General features: G+C 48.3%; 3 protein-coding genes across 4 annotated transcripts; 1 reads left to right on the top strand and 2 right to left on the bottom strand.

Moving 5' to 3' along the window:
• Nucleotides 1–658: 658 nt before the first annotated feature.
• LOC120654207 (pectinesterase inhibitor 12-like) lies at nt 659–1,649 on the bottom strand. Its single transcript, XM_039931741.1, has one exon. The coding sequence runs from the start codon at nt 1,488–1,490 to the stop codon at nt 906–908; it is 585 nt and encodes a 194-aa protein (XP_039787675.1). The 5' UTR covers nt 1,491–1,649; the 3' UTR covers nt 659–905.
• Nucleotides 1,650–6,386: 4,737 nt separating this feature from the next.
• On the top strand, nt 6,387–11,382 carry LOC120653704 (cysteine-rich receptor-like protein kinase 6). Its single transcript, XM_039931387.1, has 5 exons — nt 6,387–6,693; nt 8,268–8,426; nt 8,500–8,737; nt 8,824–8,974; nt 11,083–11,382. Exons 1-5 carry the CDS (start codon nt 6,387–6,389, stop codon nt 11,380–11,382), a joined length of 1,155 nt encoding a protein of 384 aa, XP_039787321.1.
• Nucleotides 11,383–16,254: 4,872 nt separating this feature from the next.
• On the bottom strand, nt 16,255–19,283 carry LOC120656850 (adenosylhomocysteinase). Of its 2 annotated transcripts, XM_039935040.1 has the most exons (4): nt 18,498–19,283; nt 16,899–17,435; nt 16,560–16,818; nt 16,255–16,510 (listed from the first exon to the last, which is right to left on the bottom strand). In XM_039935040.1, exons 1-3 carry the CDS (start codon nt 19,206–19,208, stop codon nt 16,609–16,611), a joined length of 1,458 nt encoding a protein of 485 aa, XP_039790974.1. In that variant the 5' UTR covers nt 19,209–19,283; the 3' UTR covers nt 16,255–16,510; nt 16,560–16,608. The 2 variants fall into 2 exon arrangements, with proteins under 2 accessions (XP_039790974.1, XP_039790973.1); XM_039935039.1 differs by having other exon boundaries at nt 16,255–16,818.
• Nucleotides 19,284–19,355: the final 72 nt, after the last annotated feature.

The raw sequence follows: 19,355 nt of genomic DNA, 5'->3' as shown, positions 1-19,355 counted from the left end.
GCTGAAGAAGTAGATGTGTTGGTGGTACTAACATGTTCACCTCGTGGGCTTCGGCCTTCTTCTGTTATGGGCTGAGCAGAGGCCTTTTTGTGGGCTTAACAGTTCGGCCAGCCCAGTTGATCCTTGGGCCTTGGGTCATACATTTCCGAAATGTCAAAAGAAAAAACATTCCAAAACGTCAGTTTGGAGTTTACTCGGAACGTGATGCTGGACTGGAATATCGAAGCTCGGAACTCGGAAGCAAGACTGATCGACAAAATAGGTTGCCCTCTCTCTCAAAACCAAAGGACAAAATGTTTAAAAAAACAAAAGGACAAAATCGTTCGCCACGTCGTAGTATTTTAGCTGGTCTGCGGCGGATATACAGACAGTACGACGCACCATGAACCAATAAATTCTTCTGACGCACCGTGTGATTCTTTCTTTATGGAACTACCGGGTCCAAACAATTTCGGCATCTGATCTGAGCAGCCTGCCGTCGCCCGTCGGCTACTACTAACAACTGTTTTGCCCATCCGGGCTTATGGACGCGGCACCACGGACGTACGCCCACTATGCCCACATACCATAAGTGAAAAAAAGAAGGCCCAAAGCTAGGCATGAAAGGCGAAAGTGCACTGCAGCCGGCAGCACGCGTTGCTTCCACTCAAGGCTCAAGTGTCCCGCACAGCTAACAATCCACGTTCAAAGACCAGCAAAAGGCGCGACACCGATTCCAGGCGCCACTCGCCCATTACACCAAACGACACCACATCGCATGCATGCGTGCATCTGAGGCACGCACAACAAAACTCCATACAGCAAGGGAAACCGAACACAAAGATCTCAAAACACATTCTAGTAACTCGTACTTAATTACTCTCCTTGCCCATGCTTATTACTCCATTATTAGTCACGTTTACATGTTAATCACTAATCATTGGCGTCAGCGTCGACGGTGGCAGCGGCGGCGTCAGTGACGACGCCGCAACGGCGAGGGCGATGGTCGCGAGCTTCTTGAACTCGGCGTCCTCCGCGGCCAGCGGCGACGTGTCGTCGGCCTCACCGAACGCGTCCTCGCACGTCCCGGGGGCGTCCAGCGCCGCGCTCAGCTGCGTGACCGCGTCGTCGGCGCCAGCGCCGCCCTCGCCGTGGGCGAGGTCCTCCGCAGCCTGGGCGAGCTGGTCCACGGCGTCCGAGTACACCTCCGCGCACACGGCGAGCCGGTCCCGCCGCCTCGCGTCCGTCTCCGTGGCTCTCAGGACCGCGACGCGCGCGGCCGTGGCGTTGGCCTTCGCCCCGGCGATCCTGGCCGCGACGACGGCGAGGCCGCGCGCGTCTGCCGCCGCGGCGCTCGCGCTGTCGGCCTGGAAGGTTCTGATGCAGTAGTCGTAGCCGACGGACGGGTGGCCGGCGGCGAAGGACCTGCACGCGTCTTCCAGCGTGGTGGAAGACTTGCACGTAGCAGGCACGACGAGCAAGAGGAACAGCACGGAGGAGAGCAGCTTCATGGTGTGGCCTAGCTCGATGGATTTGCGTTGGAAGCAAAGCTCCGGTAGCCGGTAGGTGTGGCTTCTGGTAGTGAGGTTTTGAGTGTGTGTGATGACGATTGTAGACGGCCGGCAGTTGCCAGTTGGTTGGTGGCCAGCTCGCGGCTAAATAGTACTGGTGGTGCAGACGGCCTCCGTGTGTAGAATGTTCGAAGTTTTTTTTTCTGGGAGAAGAATGTTCGAAGGATTTGTTGATACAAAATGCTTGAAGAATTGAGTAATTGAGTAACTATACTATCGGGCCAAGAAATGCTGGCCTCCCATGAGTTCTGGCCCCACGTGGGGCCCGTGCACTGTTCATGCGGGGTCCCACGTACTATTTACGTGGGGCCCACGTATTATTCAGGCGGGACCCACATATTATTCAAGCGGGACCCATGTACTATTCAGGCGGGACTCACGTAGGACCCATGTACTATTCAGGTGGGACCCACGTGGGGCCCACGATTCTATTAAGTTAGTCTCTTTATCTTAAAAAAATAATTTCCTTCTATTATTTGACAATACAAAATATATTTAACTACTTCCTATATATAAAAATAATAACTAAACTTTGTATACTATATCTACATGTGGTAGTTGTACTACTTCTTGGGTTTTGATTTCCCTCCGTAAACCCACAAAATATAATTAAATTGTTCATTCATTTCTAATCTTATTTTTTTCCTACTAAAGTAATTAAACTATACATACTGACATTAAAAAATTTCCTAAGGAAAAATTACCTGTACCTCTAAACTATAATGTTTGAGATTGACGCGCTCTCAGACACAAAACTACTATGCCGCTTTACTGTAATTTTTAGATCTAACTCAATACACCGATACAATGTTGCTTCGAACATAATAACGGATAATATCTTTCTATTAATATTTTAGGTCCATATTTTTTTTACAAGCGTGCGTAGCGCGCCGACCTGACTAGTTTGTACAAGAGCCGTCAGGTGGAATTTGAAAACCAACGAGCAGGCCCAGGTGATACTGAAATGGGCTGCATTTTTCGGAATAAAATGGGCTGAGGCTTTGGTCCGGTACAGGAAATCATTGGTCAGCCCAAACTGTAAGCAAAATAGGCTCACCATTTCAGTCCTGATAATGAGATTCGCATAGCCATTTCCAGCTGCTTCCTAGTACCATGTCTAGGCATGCGAATCCGCGAGCGCGCACCAAGATCGAAACTGACCATCGATTTGTTTTAGAGCAAATATTATAGTGGGATGTAAATTGGCTAAATATTGAAGTAAAGAGGAGAGGAGAGGAGAGAAAAGCAAAAGGAGATGAACTGTAAATTGGTTAAATGGTGAAATGGATGGGAGAGGAGAGGAAAGAGAAAGGAGGTGGGCTGTAAGCTTAGACCAGTCTCAATGCATAATTTCATCACACGGTTATCTAGACAAAAAACTAGATAAACAAACCGAATGAGTTTTATGGGGATGAAACTTCTCTCACATCTCATGAAACTTTCTCCTCTTTCCTCATAAATATCCTGTCACATCAGCAAAATTAAATGTTATGAAACTCTCATGAAACTCCACTGAGACTGGCCTTACAGTATGCTTATGCACAAAATAAAGAAAATTTATGAGAGTGACAAGTGGATCATGTATTAATAAGAAAATTTGTGAGAGTGACAAGTGGATCATGTATTAATAGTGAAGAGCTCAATTATATATGAATGGGATGAGGGAAAACTACAAATAATTTTTATAGTCAGCAGCTGGTGGTATGGTATGTGTACGGACCATTCTCTTTTTCTTAACACACGTGTCAGCTTTTTCGGGCCCGTGGAGGCGCAACTCCGCCATCATGATGCCACAGAGGCACCAGTGGTTAACTAGCACGTGGCTCCGCAGGTCTCCTTAATCACCTACAAAATTTATATACAAACACTATAGTAAAAAAGTATAAAATATATTTATATCACATGAATTATGCAACATACATTTATACAAACAAATGTCTGAGGGCATGTGGGAGCTCAAATGAAGTTTCGGGGGGGGGGGGGGGGGGGGGCAGGAGCCCCCTACACCCACACTGGCTCCGCCCTTGCAAACCATACACCATTCCGGCTAGATCATTCAAATTCGCCCGACAACCCTCCCGAAAGGGGAATGATTGTGAATGCTAAGACGGTCCGACTTTGGTCTCTTGAGTTGTACAACAACGCCCCGATCTCAATATCTTCCATGTTCCCTGCACCTTGTATCCTTCGTCTCCTTAATCTTGGTGAGAGCGCATATATAATTGAACCTGAGACTCCCAGAGACAAACCAAAGAGCTAGTTGCTTGCTCTCGAAGCACGCCGCGCCTGCTGCTGCTTGCTATGGTTGGCATCTGTGTCGCTTCAAGCACCGCCCCAACTAGAGACATCATCACCAGCATTTGCGCTGTAACAGGGAAGTTCAACCCCAACATCAGCTTCGAGAGAAACCGCCTTCGCCTCGCAAGAGACCTTCCAAATAGCACGACATCTTCCTCGAACATCTTCGCGGCGGCAACGGTTGGGGAAATCCTCGACTCTACAAACACTGCGGCTTTCTGCCACCGCGACGCCTCCGCCTCGGCATGCTGGAACTGTGTAACAACTACGTGCACGGACGGTATTGTCATGACCCAAATTCTCTAAGTGTGTTTAAAATTTAAGCCACACTATCATGCGCACCATTAAAGCATAACATAGCATCATGTACATGTGTTGTGGATGAGTTTATTTCATTTCTTGTCTTGAGCATACAGAGAACACATCAAAACAAACTCATGAGAATTAAATTTGCAGCAAAATCCATTTTATAGAATTACTTATGAGCATGTCAATTTTCAGCTGCATTTGACCAATTCAAAATCACATAAAACAAAAGCAAATTCAGTAAAGAACGATACTCCAACATTATCTTCATGTAAATACAACTTCCCCGTGGCACGTACAGCCTCCTTCGGCTTCCCCACAAGTCAGGGTCCTCCCTCTTCCTGCACCGAGCCGCAGAGTGCTTGCTAGTTGGTATCGACCCCCAGGCGTCTTCCTCCCCGCAGAGACCTTGCTCCACCAGGAATCTAGGATTACGGACTACCACCAAGAAAAGATGAGCAACAGCCATGGTGGACCAGAGTACCGGTGCAACGCCACAGCTCCATCTCTCATATGCCTCAGTGGCTCCGTGAGGCAGAGGACTGTGGCTAGCTGTTTCTAACCCTCTGCTCTGCTTAATTTGATCCACACATCTCTACGTCTTTCCTCCTCCCTTTGTCGAATGGGCAAACCCACAAGTAGCAGCGGCTAAGCCACACTACCATGGATCCGTCGGCCCCTTTGCTCCATCAATTTTCAGTGGTACAACTAGATTTAACACCAAATCAAATCCACCGTAGCAACCACTCTTCACCAAAGTGTACTGCTCAGCATCAAGTTTTTGAGGATCGAGAGGACACGATGGCAACCACTATTTCAGGTGATGATATATAATATATAATATACTAGGTTTGTGTCCGTACGTTGCAATGGCATACAATGAATATTTCCAAACAAACAAAACAAAATATATAAAATACATATTATTTGAAGGTTTAATATTATCAACACACAATAACAAATTACAAAAATAGTTTTCAAATTAAACAAGCCAAGTCTCACAACATCTTAGCACCCAGATCTCGCTACGAAATGTTTTTTCCTGTGATTCGGCTAAGATATATCTTGACACATTGGGGAAGGATTCTCCGATATGCATTCCCATCGAACACTAACACATCGATCACCAACTTTTGCCTCAGTGCTTGGGCATCCTGTGGTTATGATTGGTAGGTAAATGAAAATGCAATGATAGTAGACGTAATGTAGAAATGTGTTGTGCGCTCACTATACTAATTGGTTCAAATCTAGCATGGTTTCACGCAGACATGTATTCTAGAACGATGAAGCCTGGTAAATACCTAAGCACGTTTGAATGTTAATATATACAATACATTTATTCCCAATTTTTAATAAATAGGCCTTATATGTTAAACCAATTATTTGGAATTTATTTACAACATTTAGATAATATATTGGGTTGTGTTTATAGATTACATGTTTCTCCCGCACAAGACAATTTTTTTGGAACATATATGCGCAGAGTAAGAAGCAGAGCTAGGGTCTGAATTCCAATCTTATCGTGTGATGCACACCCACAGTGGCAGACGTGTTCAATTTCTTCACGCATGAAAACTGAAGCAGCTAGCAGGCACACAGTCCGCGGCATGCGGCATGCAACCATTCGGTGAAAAGGTAACAGCAGATCGATGCCCGCCCGCCCATGCATGGTTGGTCGGCCGTCGAGCATTGTTGTCGGAGCGTGGCGCGCGCGGCACCCGCGTCAACGTGACCATTGGTCTGCTACTACTGTCATTGCGGCGTGCACCAGTCAAAGATGTCATAACCCTAATTGGATGTAACAAACCATCAGTGACAGATGCAGGATTGAGCTTCAGGGGACTCTCCTCTTCTTCTTCCTCCTCCCGTCTTCTCTTCCCTCTTTCTTCCTCTTCAAATTTATAGGGGAGGTTTGTGGGAGCTCCAATGGAGTTCCTGGGGTAGGGGGTGGAGCCCCCCCCTGCACCCACACTGGCTCCGGCCCTACCATACATCATTTCAGCCCACAAGAGACCATTCAAATCCGCCCACCAACCCTACCGAAAGGGGAAAGATTGTGAATGCTGAGACGGTCCGACTTTGGTCTCTTGAGTTGTATAACGAACGTCCCAATCTCAATATCTTCTGTGTTCCCTGCACCTTAATCATGGTGAGAGCGCATAAATAATTGAACCTGAAACTCCCAGAGACAAACCAAAGATCTAGCTGCTTGCTCCCGAAGCACGCTGCGCCATGAGCATGCCGCGCCTGCCGCTGCATTCTATGGTCGGCATCCGTGTCGCTTCAAGTGCCACCCCAGCTGGAGACAGCGTCACCAGCATTTGTGGTGTAACGGGGAAGTTCAGCCCCAACAACAGTTTCGAGAGAAACCTCCTTCGTCTCGCAAAAGACCTTTCAAATAGCACAACATCTTCCTCGAACGTCTTCGCGGTGGCGACGGTTGGGGAAATCCCCGACTCTGCAAACACTGCAGCTTTCTGCCGCCGCGACACCTCCGCCTCGTCATGCTGGGACTGCATCACAACAGCGTGCATGGACGGTATTGTCACGACCCAAATACTCTAAGTGTGTTTAAAATTTAAGCCACACCATCATGAGCATCACTAAAGCATAACATCGCATCATGTACATGTGTTGTGGATGAGTTTATTTCATTTCTTGTCTTGAGCATACAGAGAACACATCAAAACAAACTCATGAGATTTATATTTGCAATAAAAATCATTTTATAGAATTACTTATGGGCATGTCAATTTTCAACTGCATTTCACCAAATTCAAAATCACATAAAACGAAAGCAAATCCAGTAGTCCCGTTATGTTCTTCACAACATGCCTAAGATAAGCATACACATACCGTTTACAAATGCGCATACCGCAAAAGAACCATAAAGAGCAATTTTAGTCATTACATGAGTTCAACATTAAACATTACAAGTTCAAGACATAGGAGGTTCAAACCATGCAATTAAAAGGTTCAAGCTCCACATTACAATGCTTGGGCTCACGAGTAACATTAAAAGGAGATATGAAACTTAGTTTGATATTTTCTTCATGCTCTCACAAAAGACGAGCTACGCAGCGGATAAAGCAACTGAAACGCGACAAGACAATGGCGTCGCTGATCAAGGATGCCATTGTAACCACAATGATCTACTCCTCTCCCGCACTGGGATCGGCTTGAATAGGAGTGGCCAAACACAAGCCCCGGCTCACATGCAAGACTTACGCGATTATATAAACAAGGATCATGCAACTAAGGCTCCAAGGGTGAGGCTTTAAGGTTAAGTAATTATTGCATAATTAAGCATGAGCTCTCTAAACTAACAACTTGCTCTCTAGTTAAGTTAATTAATGTTGCCCAATCCTCATCATAAAAACTCATGTAATGACTAAAATTTCTCTATATGGTTCTTTGGCGATATGTTTATTTGTAAACGGTAAGTGTATGCTTGATCTTAGGAATTTTGTGGAGCACATACCGGGTCTACCGGATTTCCTTTTGTTTTATGTGATTCTGAATTGGTCAAATGCCTCTAAATGTGGATTAGCACGTGGCGTGTCGAGAGACGGCTTGATGGATTGATTCGATAATTTCATATAAACCGAGTGCAAATTAGGCAGTTCTTATAGGTATGCAGATATGTCTTTACGATAAAGACGCAATAGTCTTCCAGGATTTCTATGAGATTCTCCAACAAGAACATCGTTGCCGCCACCAGTAGCGACGACTTCGGCGACATCGACTTCTACACCAGTGACAAACAACGTCTCGACACCCTCGGTGGAACTCAACGTTGGCGTGAAAATCTTCTCGAGGCAGTGATGAACTACACTACTACAGTGGCGCTCTTCTTCTTCCTTCTTTCCCTTCTCTCCTCCTCCTCCTTCCTCTTTACCTCCAATGGAGTTCTTGAAGGTAGGGGGCTTGAGCCCCCCCCCCCACCTCCAATGGACCAACTAGATTAGATACAGAATCTTGAATTTCAGCTCTAATACTAATTGTTAGTACTTAATTAACCATAAACTTACTCCTCATTTAATGACACCGCTGCAGGCCAAGCTGCAGAGTGGTGCAGATATTGCAGTAAAGCGTTTGTCTTTGCGTTCCAAGAGCAAGGAGGGAGTGGAGCAGTTCAAGACCAAGGTGCAGCTGCTCGTCAAGTTGCAGCACATAAATCTCGTGAGGCTCGTGGGCTGTTGTGTCCAGAGGAGGAGAAACTGCTCGTCTACGAGTACATGCCTAATGGCAGCCTCGACCGTTTAATCTTCGGTAATAATCGGTGACCTCACCATACTGTCTTTTTTTATATTAAAGTTTTGGCTGATTTTGTGTGATCTTGCAGACCAGCAGAGGGAGCCACTGCTGGACTGGGAGAAGAGGATGCACGTAATTCAAGGAATCACAGAGGGAATGCTCTACCTACACAAGCATTCCTGGGTGCGTGTGATCCACAGAGATTTGAAGGCCAGCAATGCTTTGCTTGACAAGGACATTATCCCCATGATCTCTGACTTCGGCCTAGCTAAAATCTTCCCCTCGAACATGATGGAAGCCAACACTGGCAGAGTCGCCGGTATATTGTAAGAGTTGCATAGCATGTAACTCTTAAATTCTAAAATGCTTCCAATTTATGACAACTTACATTCCTTTCTGATGCTTACTGTAGTGGCTTCATGGCTCCTGAGTATATTTCCAACGGAACATTCTCAGTCAAGTCCGACGTCTACAGCTTCGGTATGTTGCTGCTGGAGATTGTTAGCAGCAAGCGGAACAATCGTCACAATCAGTACAACGTCTTCAACAACATAGTCAAATATGTAAGTATCTACTTTTACTTTACAGAGATAAGTTGCCAGTGATTAGTCTACCTGGTACAAATGCGCTTCGTTCTTCTGCACTTGTTACAGAACAGAAAGCAATACCTCTGTGGAAGTTGGTGCTTTCTATTGTTCCATTTTCAGTAGAGTTTCGAATGTGAGAAATTGAGTCTAGGCCAACGAGTTGTCCTAGCTGTAGGTGGTTTCAGGTGGTGACCTGAAAACCGAATGAATTGGTTTCGCAAACGTGATTTGTTCTTCGGCTCCATGGCGAATCCAGGAATAGATCAAGGAGGACTGAGTTTCTTCTTTCGCTCCCTCCCTTTCTTCTTCCTCCCCTTCTTCCTCATTCTTTCTTCTAAAAAATGGAGTGGGGAGGGGGCTCCATTGTTTGTGGGGGTCTTGGGGGGGCTGGTGCCCCCCCTAGACCCACCGCTAGCTCCACCCCCTCCAACCACCAAACATTCACTTGAAGATGAATATTGTGTTTGACATGTGTTGATTTTCATAGGTGTGGCAACTATGGAGGGAAGGGAGAGCGTCCGAGCTGATCGGTCCGCTACTAGGCGTGTGCGGTGAGGTGGAGGCCATCATGCGGTGCATCAAAGTGGCAATGTTGTGTGTGCAGGACAGCGCCACAGACTGTCCAACCATGGTAGATGTGACGGCAATGCTGGTAGTTAAAGATGGTGCCGCATCGCTGCCAGAACCTAGGCTACTGCGGCAGTTGTCGCACTCCACGACTATGAACACTAATGACGTGTCCATCACCACCATGCAAGGACGATAATTTGCAGCTACGAGTATAAGATGGAAACTAGCATTTACCTTATTTGAAACCCTGAAGGTACATACATGTTACATGTACACATGGTTCAACCTGACTATTGTTGCTTCTTAGCTCGATCATGACGAAGAAAAAGAATGTGATCTCTTTCGGCAATGCAAATTTATCTCCTTTTCTCTCTCAAATTTGGCATTTTTGCTTAAATGAGCCGTTGAAAAAGATACCAATAGTTTAAGATAGCAGAAACACCATATTATAATTTGTATCATATTCATTGCAGCGACAATATCCTAATGGGCTCTTACCTATGGTTCACTCGTCAAGCCTGGTTTCGATCTAGTGCTATTTCAAAAGAAAGCATGCATTGCGATTACAAGTACAGACATAGACACAATTCCATAGCCCATTTGGATCTTAAGAAACAAATTTGATTTGAGTAATCCGATTCCAATTCTAGTTCCAGACGGGAATGAACCTTGAAAGGATCAAGATGTCTAAGAGGGGTGTGAATTAGGCTCTAACAATTTTTTCTTGCTGAAAATTGTTGGGGATTGCCACCTTCAGTGTCATACTCGAAGGTCAAATGACTCGGAATGCACCTTCGGATACTTCGACTAAGCTTTCATGTCTATCTCTCCCCTATCTTGGCCGCAGGATTGGAGTAAGTAGAACAAACCGAAGGTCCAGAATGGGATGAGGAAAAGCCCGACAGGACCACTCTCACCTTCAGTGTCGGAGGTCATTAGGGATCTCCGAATAATGAAGACGGTGCGCAAAGGTCACCGGAGCACATTGATGTTCCTTTGCGAGAAGATTGCTGAATGTGAAGCTGGTGTCTCGAAGGTCTACGAGGGCGTCAGAGGAGGCATGAGAAGCGTGATCATGTAGAGAACTCCGACTTGTACACTGCAACCTTATGCCAATTACCAATAAGCTCAGAATATGCCCCCTGCATGTGCGTCAGTGAGGGGCATTCTAGGGATTAGGAGGAGAAGGTCTGGGTATAAATAGTCCATTTTCACTACCTTGTAATGGGTTGACAACTTTATAATCTAGCCTCGTATTTACTATTTTGCCACCATTGTCCTTTAACGTTCTCTACGTTGTATGTTCCCTGTCTGGCTGGTCACTAAGCAAAGATTCCAACAACGGCGCCCACCATGATCTCAGCCCGAAAACCAACCCTCGATGGCACCAGAAAAGAAGCGAGCCACTTACACCACATCCACTGCCAACCTGGAAGGCAACCGATCCCCACTACACAACACCCTCGATGAATAACCCATACTTGAGCAGACCGAAGCTACTGAGCTGGTAGCAGAAGGTACTGAAACTTCACTCGCCGTCCTCCGCCTCCGCGCGCCTCGACGCCGTCTCCGCTGCAAGTCTCCCGCCGCTCGCGCCGGCCATCGCTCTCACCGCTGCATGGGCCGCTCGCGCCGACCGCCGCGCGTCGGCCAGACTTCCCACCGCGAGATCTTTGACGCTGCCGGAGGCTAGGGTCCGGTCGCTCTGTGCATCGCTAGAGGCCGGCATAGCCGCCGCGCCGCCCGCCGGGGAGACCGGGGCGCCCCACCGGGAGTCTCCGCCGCTGGAGAGAGATGGAGAGTGGGAGAGATAGAGTGGTGGCGTTGGGAGAGAGAGAGAGGGGGGGTGGGAGAGATAGAATGAAAGGTGAGAAGAAAAAGAAAAATATACGGGGTCCACATGTTGGTAGTTGGTATAGAGTATGAGATATAGTTGATGATGGGTACGAGAGAAATTCGTATAGAGGATAGAATTTTGATGACTAGGCAAGAATATTTTTTTTAGAGGATGAAAATAGAGTATGACAAGTGCGGACAGTCGGTTATGCACAGAGCAGGGCAACTTTGGCACTCAATAGCTCGAGAGCTACTTGGAGGAGCTCGGGATCGACAAACAGGACATGATCGACCCACCCAAGGAAGCGAGGGCCTTGTGCGATCTCAGCACTCCCGAGAGGCGGGTGTGCATGGAGGGTTACCTCGGATGGTCCTGCTCGGCGCCGATGCACGACTGGCTCAAACCCGTCTAACCATTAGGGAGCCGGAGGAGGGGTCTGCGGCTAGTGCAGGGGTGGTGCACACGTGACCTCTGCTCTGAAGCGTCCCCGCCTTGAGGAGGCGGGGGAATCTCCGGAGCCCCCGTAGACCCGCGCAAAGCTCAGCTCGACGGCGACGCCCACCATCCAGAGCCTGGGCAACAATCTTGTGTCAGCGCCCGGGGGTCCGGGATCCCGCGTGAGCGGCGGCCTCCTGTGCCAACTCCGGTCATAGTTGACATGGCGGCGAGTGGCACCATGCCTGCGAGCGGTGCGGTGGCGACGACGAGCACCACCCTCACCCTGGGTAGCTATCTTGTGCTGGCGCCCAGGGGTCCGGGATCCCGCGTGAGCGGTGGCGTGCCTCCCGCGCCAACGCCGACCGCAGTTGGCATGGTGGTGAGTGGCGTTGTGCCCGCGAGCGGTGCAACGGCAACGACGAGCACCACCCTGGGTCTGGGCAGCAATCTTGTGCCGGCGCCTGGGGGTTTGGGATCCCACGTGAGCGGCGACGTGCCTCCTGCACCAACACCGGTCGCAGTTAGCACGACGGCAACGACGAGCACAACCCTGGGCATGGGCAGCAATCTTGTGCCGGCGCACCGGGGGTGCTGGATCCTGCGTGAGTGGCGGCATGCCTTCTACGCCAACGCCGGTCGCAGTTGGCACGACGGCGAGTGGCGCCGTAACCGCGAGCGGTGCGGCGGCGGCGACGTGCACCACCTTGGGGCTGGGCATTAATCTTGTGCCGGCGCCTAGGGGTGCTAGATCGCGCGTGAGCGGTGGCATGCCTCCTGTGCCAAACTGCCAACGCCGGTCGCAGTTAGCAAGGCGGTGAGTGGCGCCGTGCTCGTGAGCGGTGCGGTGGCGCCTGCGGATCTGAGCTCCAGCTCCTCTATTCTGCCCCAGGAGACCATCGACATCGTGCCTTCTGCGTTCACGCCGGTTGCAAGTAACACGGTGGCGCCTACGGATCCTGCCATGGGCTCAGGCATGCCGTCGTCCACGACCCTGCAGACTGCTACGCCGCGAGCCGTGACCACGCCGACCACCAAGGAGGATTTGCCCTCGTTGTAGTTCCGGTTGGGACGTCACGTCACCCGGTAAGGAGTTTGTCATTCCTTCTCTCTCATCGTGGCGAACACCCACATCTCACATTGTTAGCTTCTTGTTCTTCTTCCTAGGATGCCGACACAGCATGTGGTCGTGAGTTCAGACGCTGCAACCTCTCCTGCACCGCCAGCCACCACTTAGCCACGTGCGGCGGCTGCCAGCATGCAGCCTATGGGGGCGGCAACTTCAGAGGCCGATGCGCCGGTGACAACAGTGTCGGGTTCCTCCACACCGCGGACCTCGCCGCCCGAACCATCCATTGCGGTTACCACGGTTACCAGAAACAGCAACAGGTTGGTGCTCCCCTGCTCCAGTACGACCACTCAGGATGCGACAAGGTGCATGAACTTCATTTTCAACACCCTCGCCGAGAGCACGAGAGATGTGACGCCCAGATACGCTCCCACCAGGCCCGGATGCAATCCCACCTGCATGACCTTGAAGAGCAGGCAGTGAGGGAGCGTGCGAGGGCGAAAGAGCGGGACCTCGAGTACACGTCCCAGACCGGGCAGCTCACCTCGCAGCTCCACGAGGCCGCCGAGCAAGCTCGACGGTCTGAAGAGAAGGTGGAGTGTGTGAGGTCCCGTGTCCAAGTAGCGGAGAGTCACGCCGATGGTCTGGAGGAGCTGCTCGGCATTGCGAGGGCGCAGGTGGAGCGCCTGCGGACCACAGTGGCAAACACAACATCGGAGAAGGCGCGCCAGGCGGCGCGTGCCGTTGGGGAGTATCTCCTCGTCAATTGTGTGCACCAATAACCAAGGTCGACCCTTCGCTAATGTTGGAAGCGCCAGCCCCAAGCACCTGCTCGAGCTTGTCAATGTCGAGGTTGCTGGCCGGGGAGGAGGCGATGCCGGCACGGGCAAGCAAGCTGTCCAGGGCGGCAGCGGCGCGGACGTGACAAGCAAAAGCGGTAAATGATTTGCTTATCTCTTGCTGCTTATTGCTTTGTGTTCCTATCATTTTGCTTGGAGATTGAGAAGAGTAGATGACTAGGATGAATGGGTGATGGATCAAGTGTTGAGCTGGTTCAGCAAGTCTATGACCTGCCTACTGCTATTTTAACCTAATCTAGACTATCATCTGCTAGTATATTCGAACAATATTGTAATATTTGGTGCATCGCCTTGTTGCCTTGCCTGGAACTTGAAATATTTGGTACTTTGTGGATTCTAGACCTGTTGGTTGGATTGGATATAGGCATGCCTTGGATATATGTATGTATGGTTATTATCTTATTTGTGACTGCCTGCTACGAGATGATTATTTTAAGGGTTATATAAACTAGCATAGATGCGGTTTCTTATATGTGAACTCCTGATTAATTCACGTGATCAACACATGTTGATTAGCAACCAGCATCCAGTGTCTCGGCCCTTGGGCTGCGGTCGGCGACTAGAGCGCCTTGGTGCTACCTTCAATGCTGCGACTCATCGTCTTGCCTTGCTCAACCTTCCGCTCGTGGACCGGGTGTTCACCTTGCTTTGTTTTAGTGCACTGATCATTGTAGTCTATAAATATTTCAAGATAATATTTCTCATATAGGTTTTTAATAAGGTAATATTTTATGTCATATCTCTAAGTTTCCCTTTCGGAGATTTTAAAGGGATATTTGAGACATATTACATATATCATATCATATCATATCTTCTGTTTTCTCACCGGAGTTTTTAAGAAGATATTCAAGATATTATTTCTCCTCATATTTTTCCATCGGGTTTTGGAGGAAAATTATTACTAACTTAACCCATTCATCCGTAGATCATAATACATCCAAACTTATTTATGAGTTTTTCTTTCAAGATTTTTCTCATATAAGTTTACGATCAATAATATTCCATATCATTTTCTTCTTATATTTTCCCCACTAGATTTTAATGAAATTCCAACACATATCATATCAATATTTTCACCTTTTTTTAAAAAAGGTTTAAGGAGTTTTTTCCGTGACATATCCATACATCTTCTGATTTTTCCCATAGAGTTTTCAAGGAGTTATTCGATTGATTACAAGACCACACAAGAAGAAGAAATTAATCAAGAGGAAGTGTTATGAAGAAAATAGATTAATGATCAATTTCTATATTGGATAATTAGTGATTAATGATGTAATTAGCAGTTACCTTTCACGAAAAGGTCAACCCGAAGGGGCATGTCCTTTCGGCATATATAAAAAGGATGTGGTTCCCCACTAATCAATACCATCATTCATTGTTCCATTCTCTATCACTTTTCACTTACAATAGGCTCCTTTTATTCCGCGGGCATCTTCACGCCGTGCTTGCTGGGCCCTTGCTTAATCCACCGGCCCCACGAGCAAATGACCCAAGCAATGCATATAATACATGCTGGCCAATGCAAAACGGAGTCCGATTCATGCACGGCCAAACAGCCATCCTTTTTCTTTTGCTGCACACCAACAGCAAAGTTACAACTGTACTGAACTCGATTAATGGTCAGACCAACAAAGTCTGTCCAGTTGCTGGTGCAGATACTGTCTTGGTCTACCTAAACGACACTAGTAACCATCTATCCGTTCCATCAGATATACGGAACCGGAGAGAAGCCCGTTCATCTTGTTCTCGCAGAGAGAAGGGAGAGAAAGCGGCTGCGCTGCTGTGCTTCCCACTTCCCAGGTTTTGCGCCATAGCTCTCCTGGATATCAGAAGTTAGGCTGTTGAGTTCCGAGCGGCTGCGCTGCTCTGCTTCCCAGGTTTTGTGCCATAGCTCTCCTGGATATCAGAAGTTCGGTTGTTGAGTTCCATCCCGTTCAGTTCAGTTTTCCATGCACTACTCAAGTTCGCCTAAATCAGTAAACCCTGCTACTACTAATTTTTGACGCCATCAAACATTCGATAATAGTGTACTCAGCATGACATAAGCATGTTCTTCAGCTTATTCAGTTCAGTTGCCATGTGCTAGCTAATTAAGCACCAGTGTAAAAAAAACATCCTATGTTGTGCTATAATGCTACAGAAGTTAAATTCCAGGTGCATGAACCGGCGAGGAAGTAGATGCCAGATGTATTATTGGAGGGGCAGTTCTCCCAGTTCCTCTCTGGAATACACCCATATCCAGCTCAACAAACTTGCGTACTTTGGGCTTTGGCAACGGAAACACGACCCCGACAGGCAAGCTGGAGCATTCCATTTCCATCACGACACTGAACCATTGCAACATATACACCATTCGAAAACTGCAGCAAAGCTCATCCGATACATCCCCATTCTATCAGAATTCTTGAAACAGTCCCAGAGGCATAATAAAAGACACTCAAATGATTAGGCGCAACGAGCTTGCTGAACATAAACCAACCAGACGTAAACAAAATTTCAGGACCAGACTAAATATGCTCTTCAAGAAAGCAAGTTATTCATGAAAGACACATAACTTGAGCAAATCGCTTGCAAATGATAATCAGAAACTATGTAGTTTCTGGCAACGCACACCGCCTCAGCCTACAACCAATTACACCATTATTCTTCCGCAAAAGCAAACAGCTCTTCCAACCTCTCCCCCACTCAACCAAACTAAACCGCTCAAGCAATGACCATAAAAATTCCTTCTAGGCAAAGGCGCATGTGAGCATTCAAAAGATAACCCGATGTGGCTAACTTCGAATGGGCACATAACACAGCCAGCCAGCAAAGTGGTGTTCTAGTTGTGCTGGGCAGCCTAGTACCGGTAGTGAGCGGGCTTGTAGGGACCCTCAATCGGGACGCTGATGTAGTCGGCCTGAGACTTGGTGAGCTTGGTGAGCTTGGCACCAAGCTTGCCCAAGTGGAGAGCAGCAACCTTCTCATCAAGGTGCTTGGGGAGCACGTACACCTTCTTCTCATACTTGCCAGAGCTCTTCTCCTTCCACAGCTCAAGCTGAGCAATGACCTGTATCAAGAACAAGACTCAGTGATATAATTCCAACTGCTGATGCATCAGCTAACATGGGTATTGGTTGACATATTTACCTGGTTAGTGAATGAGCAGGACATGACAAAGCTGGGGTGACCAGTAGCGCATCCAAGGTTCATCAGACGACCCTCAGCAAGGACAATGATGCCAGTCTTGGTCTCAGGGAACACCCAGCGGTCCGTCTGAGGCTTGATGGTGATGCGTTTCACACCAGGGTAGGTCTCAAGACCATGCATGTCAATCTCATTGTCAAAGTGACCGATGTTGCAGACAATTGCATTGTTCTTCATCTTCCTCATGTGGTCAACCATGATGATGTCCTTGTTGCCAGTGGTGGTCACAAAGATGTCAGCTTCAGAAACGACATCCTCCAAGGTAAGGACCTGAAGACCCTCCATCAGGGCTTGAAGGGCACAGATGGGATCAATCTCAGTGACGATGACACGGGCACCAGCCTGCTTGAGGGCAGCAGCACAGCCCTTGCCAACATCACCATAACCGCATACTACCGCAACCTTGCCAGCAATCATAACATCGGTGGCCCTCATCAGACCATCAGGAAGGGAGTGGCGGCAACCATACAGGTTGTCGAACTGTTCAGAGGTAAAACCACATCAGAGCAGTAAAACTTAACAGTTGCATTTCGGAACAACAAAACTAGTAACATGCCAGACCATTTAGAAGAAAACATATTTGTAGCTGAAAAATTATAGTTGTTTTACACTTACAGGTATCATATAGCAAGTGACATTTCAGAAAGAGTACACTAAGGCCGTGTTTAGTTCGGTAGGGTGTAAAGGCAAAAAAATTTTGCGTTTCGAATCTTCCTAATTTGAAGCACTAAATGAAGTCTATTTACAAAACTTTTTGCACAGATGGGTTGTAAATCGCGAGACGAATCTAATGATGCTAATTAATCCATGATTAATCAATAATTAGCGGATGGTTACTGTAGCATCACTGTTGCAAATCATGGATTAAGTATGCTCATTAGATTCGTCTCGCGATTTACAGCCCATCCATGCAAAAAATTTTATAAATAGACTTCATTTAGTACTTCAAATTAGAAAGATTCTTTTTCACTTTAATGAGTTTACGGCTTTTTTGCGTTTTTGCGTTTACGGGGTGGAACTAAACACACCCTAAAGTATCTAGGAAAATGCACGGCGCAGGCACTTAAGTTAAGACCAGGCATACAGTACAATACCTATACTGATCTAAAAAAATGACGCTTCTACTTACAGACCACGCAAACAGGGTACAAGATATGAACATAGTGCCATCACATCCACTAAACATGCCACTACGGTTAGTAAGATTTAAAAAAACTAATATTAGGAGCCATACGCAACCCATGGACCAGATCAAACCGAAAACGACAACATTGACCTGAATTCCTGTAATTTATGAATCACTCGACCATTGAACCACACACACAAAATAAGCCATCGCAGTTAACAGATCTGCCCAACAGAGATCTAAATCACAGATCCATAACGAACGCAATACCAATTATTAACCAGCCAACAAGCACTTCAGGAGAGCTACTGTTCAGACTTTATGCATCCATGATTCATCTATAAAGACTTTGGAGTTGTGGAAGAATGGTAAAAGAAGATCTAGATCTACGCAAGGGCAAGAAAAGGAAGAATCACCTTGCTCTTGGTGACGGAGTCGTTGACGTTGATGGCGGGGAAGAGGAGAGTGCCGGTCTCCTGCATCTGGTAGAGCCTCTTAACTCCGGTAGTGGTCTCCTCCGAGACTCCAACGAGCCTATCCTTCATCTTGCGGTACTTCTTGGGGTCAGCCTTGATCCCGTCGCGGATGATGGTGAGCACGATCTTGAACTCGGCGTTGTCGGTGGACTCCGGATCGGGGACCTTGCCGGTCTTCTCGTACTCCTCCTCGGCCTTGACGCCCTCGTGGATGAGGAGCGTGGCGTCGCCACCGTCGTCGACGATGAGGTCGGGGCCGCCGCCCTCGCCCCAGTCGAGGCAGCGCTCGGTGCACCACCAGTACTCCTCGAGCGTCTCCCCCTTCCACGCGAAGACCGCGGCGGAGTCCCGCGCGATGGCGGCGGCGGCGTGGTCCTGCGTGGAGAAGATGTTGCAGGAGCACCAGCGGACCTCGGCGCCGAGCGCGGTGAGGGTCTCGATGAGGACGGCGGTCTGGATGGTCATGTGGAGGGAGCCCGAGATCCTGGCGCCGGCGAAGGGCTTGGATGGGCCGAACTCGGCGCGGCACGCCATGAGTCCGGGCATCTCGACCTCGGCCAGCTCGATCTCGAGGCGGCCGAAGTCGGCCTGGGACAGGTCCTTGACCTTGTACTCCCGCCCCGACGAGGTCTTCTCCACGGAGAGCGCCATTGCAGCGGGCGGGAGAGCTCGCGGATTGGATTGGGAGTGGGGGAATGGGAGGAGGGGAGGAGACGGCGGGTGGAATGGGAGAGATGGAGAGGCTTTTATGGCGAGAGACGACCGCGCGGCGCCGTTGGATGCCGGAAGCGGCGGACA

The sequence above is a fragment of the Panicum virgatum genome, chromosome 1N (assembly GCF_016808335.1).
Source record: "Panicum virgatum strain AP13 chromosome 1N, P.virgatum_v5, whole genome shotgun sequence".
In the NCBI taxonomy this organism is placed as follows: domain Eukaryota; kingdom Viridiplantae; phylum Streptophyta; class Magnoliopsida; order Poales; family Poaceae; genus Panicum; species Panicum virgatum.
Note: the sequence above shows the minus strand (reverse complement) of the source record. Positions and strands in the feature narration are given on the sequence as shown.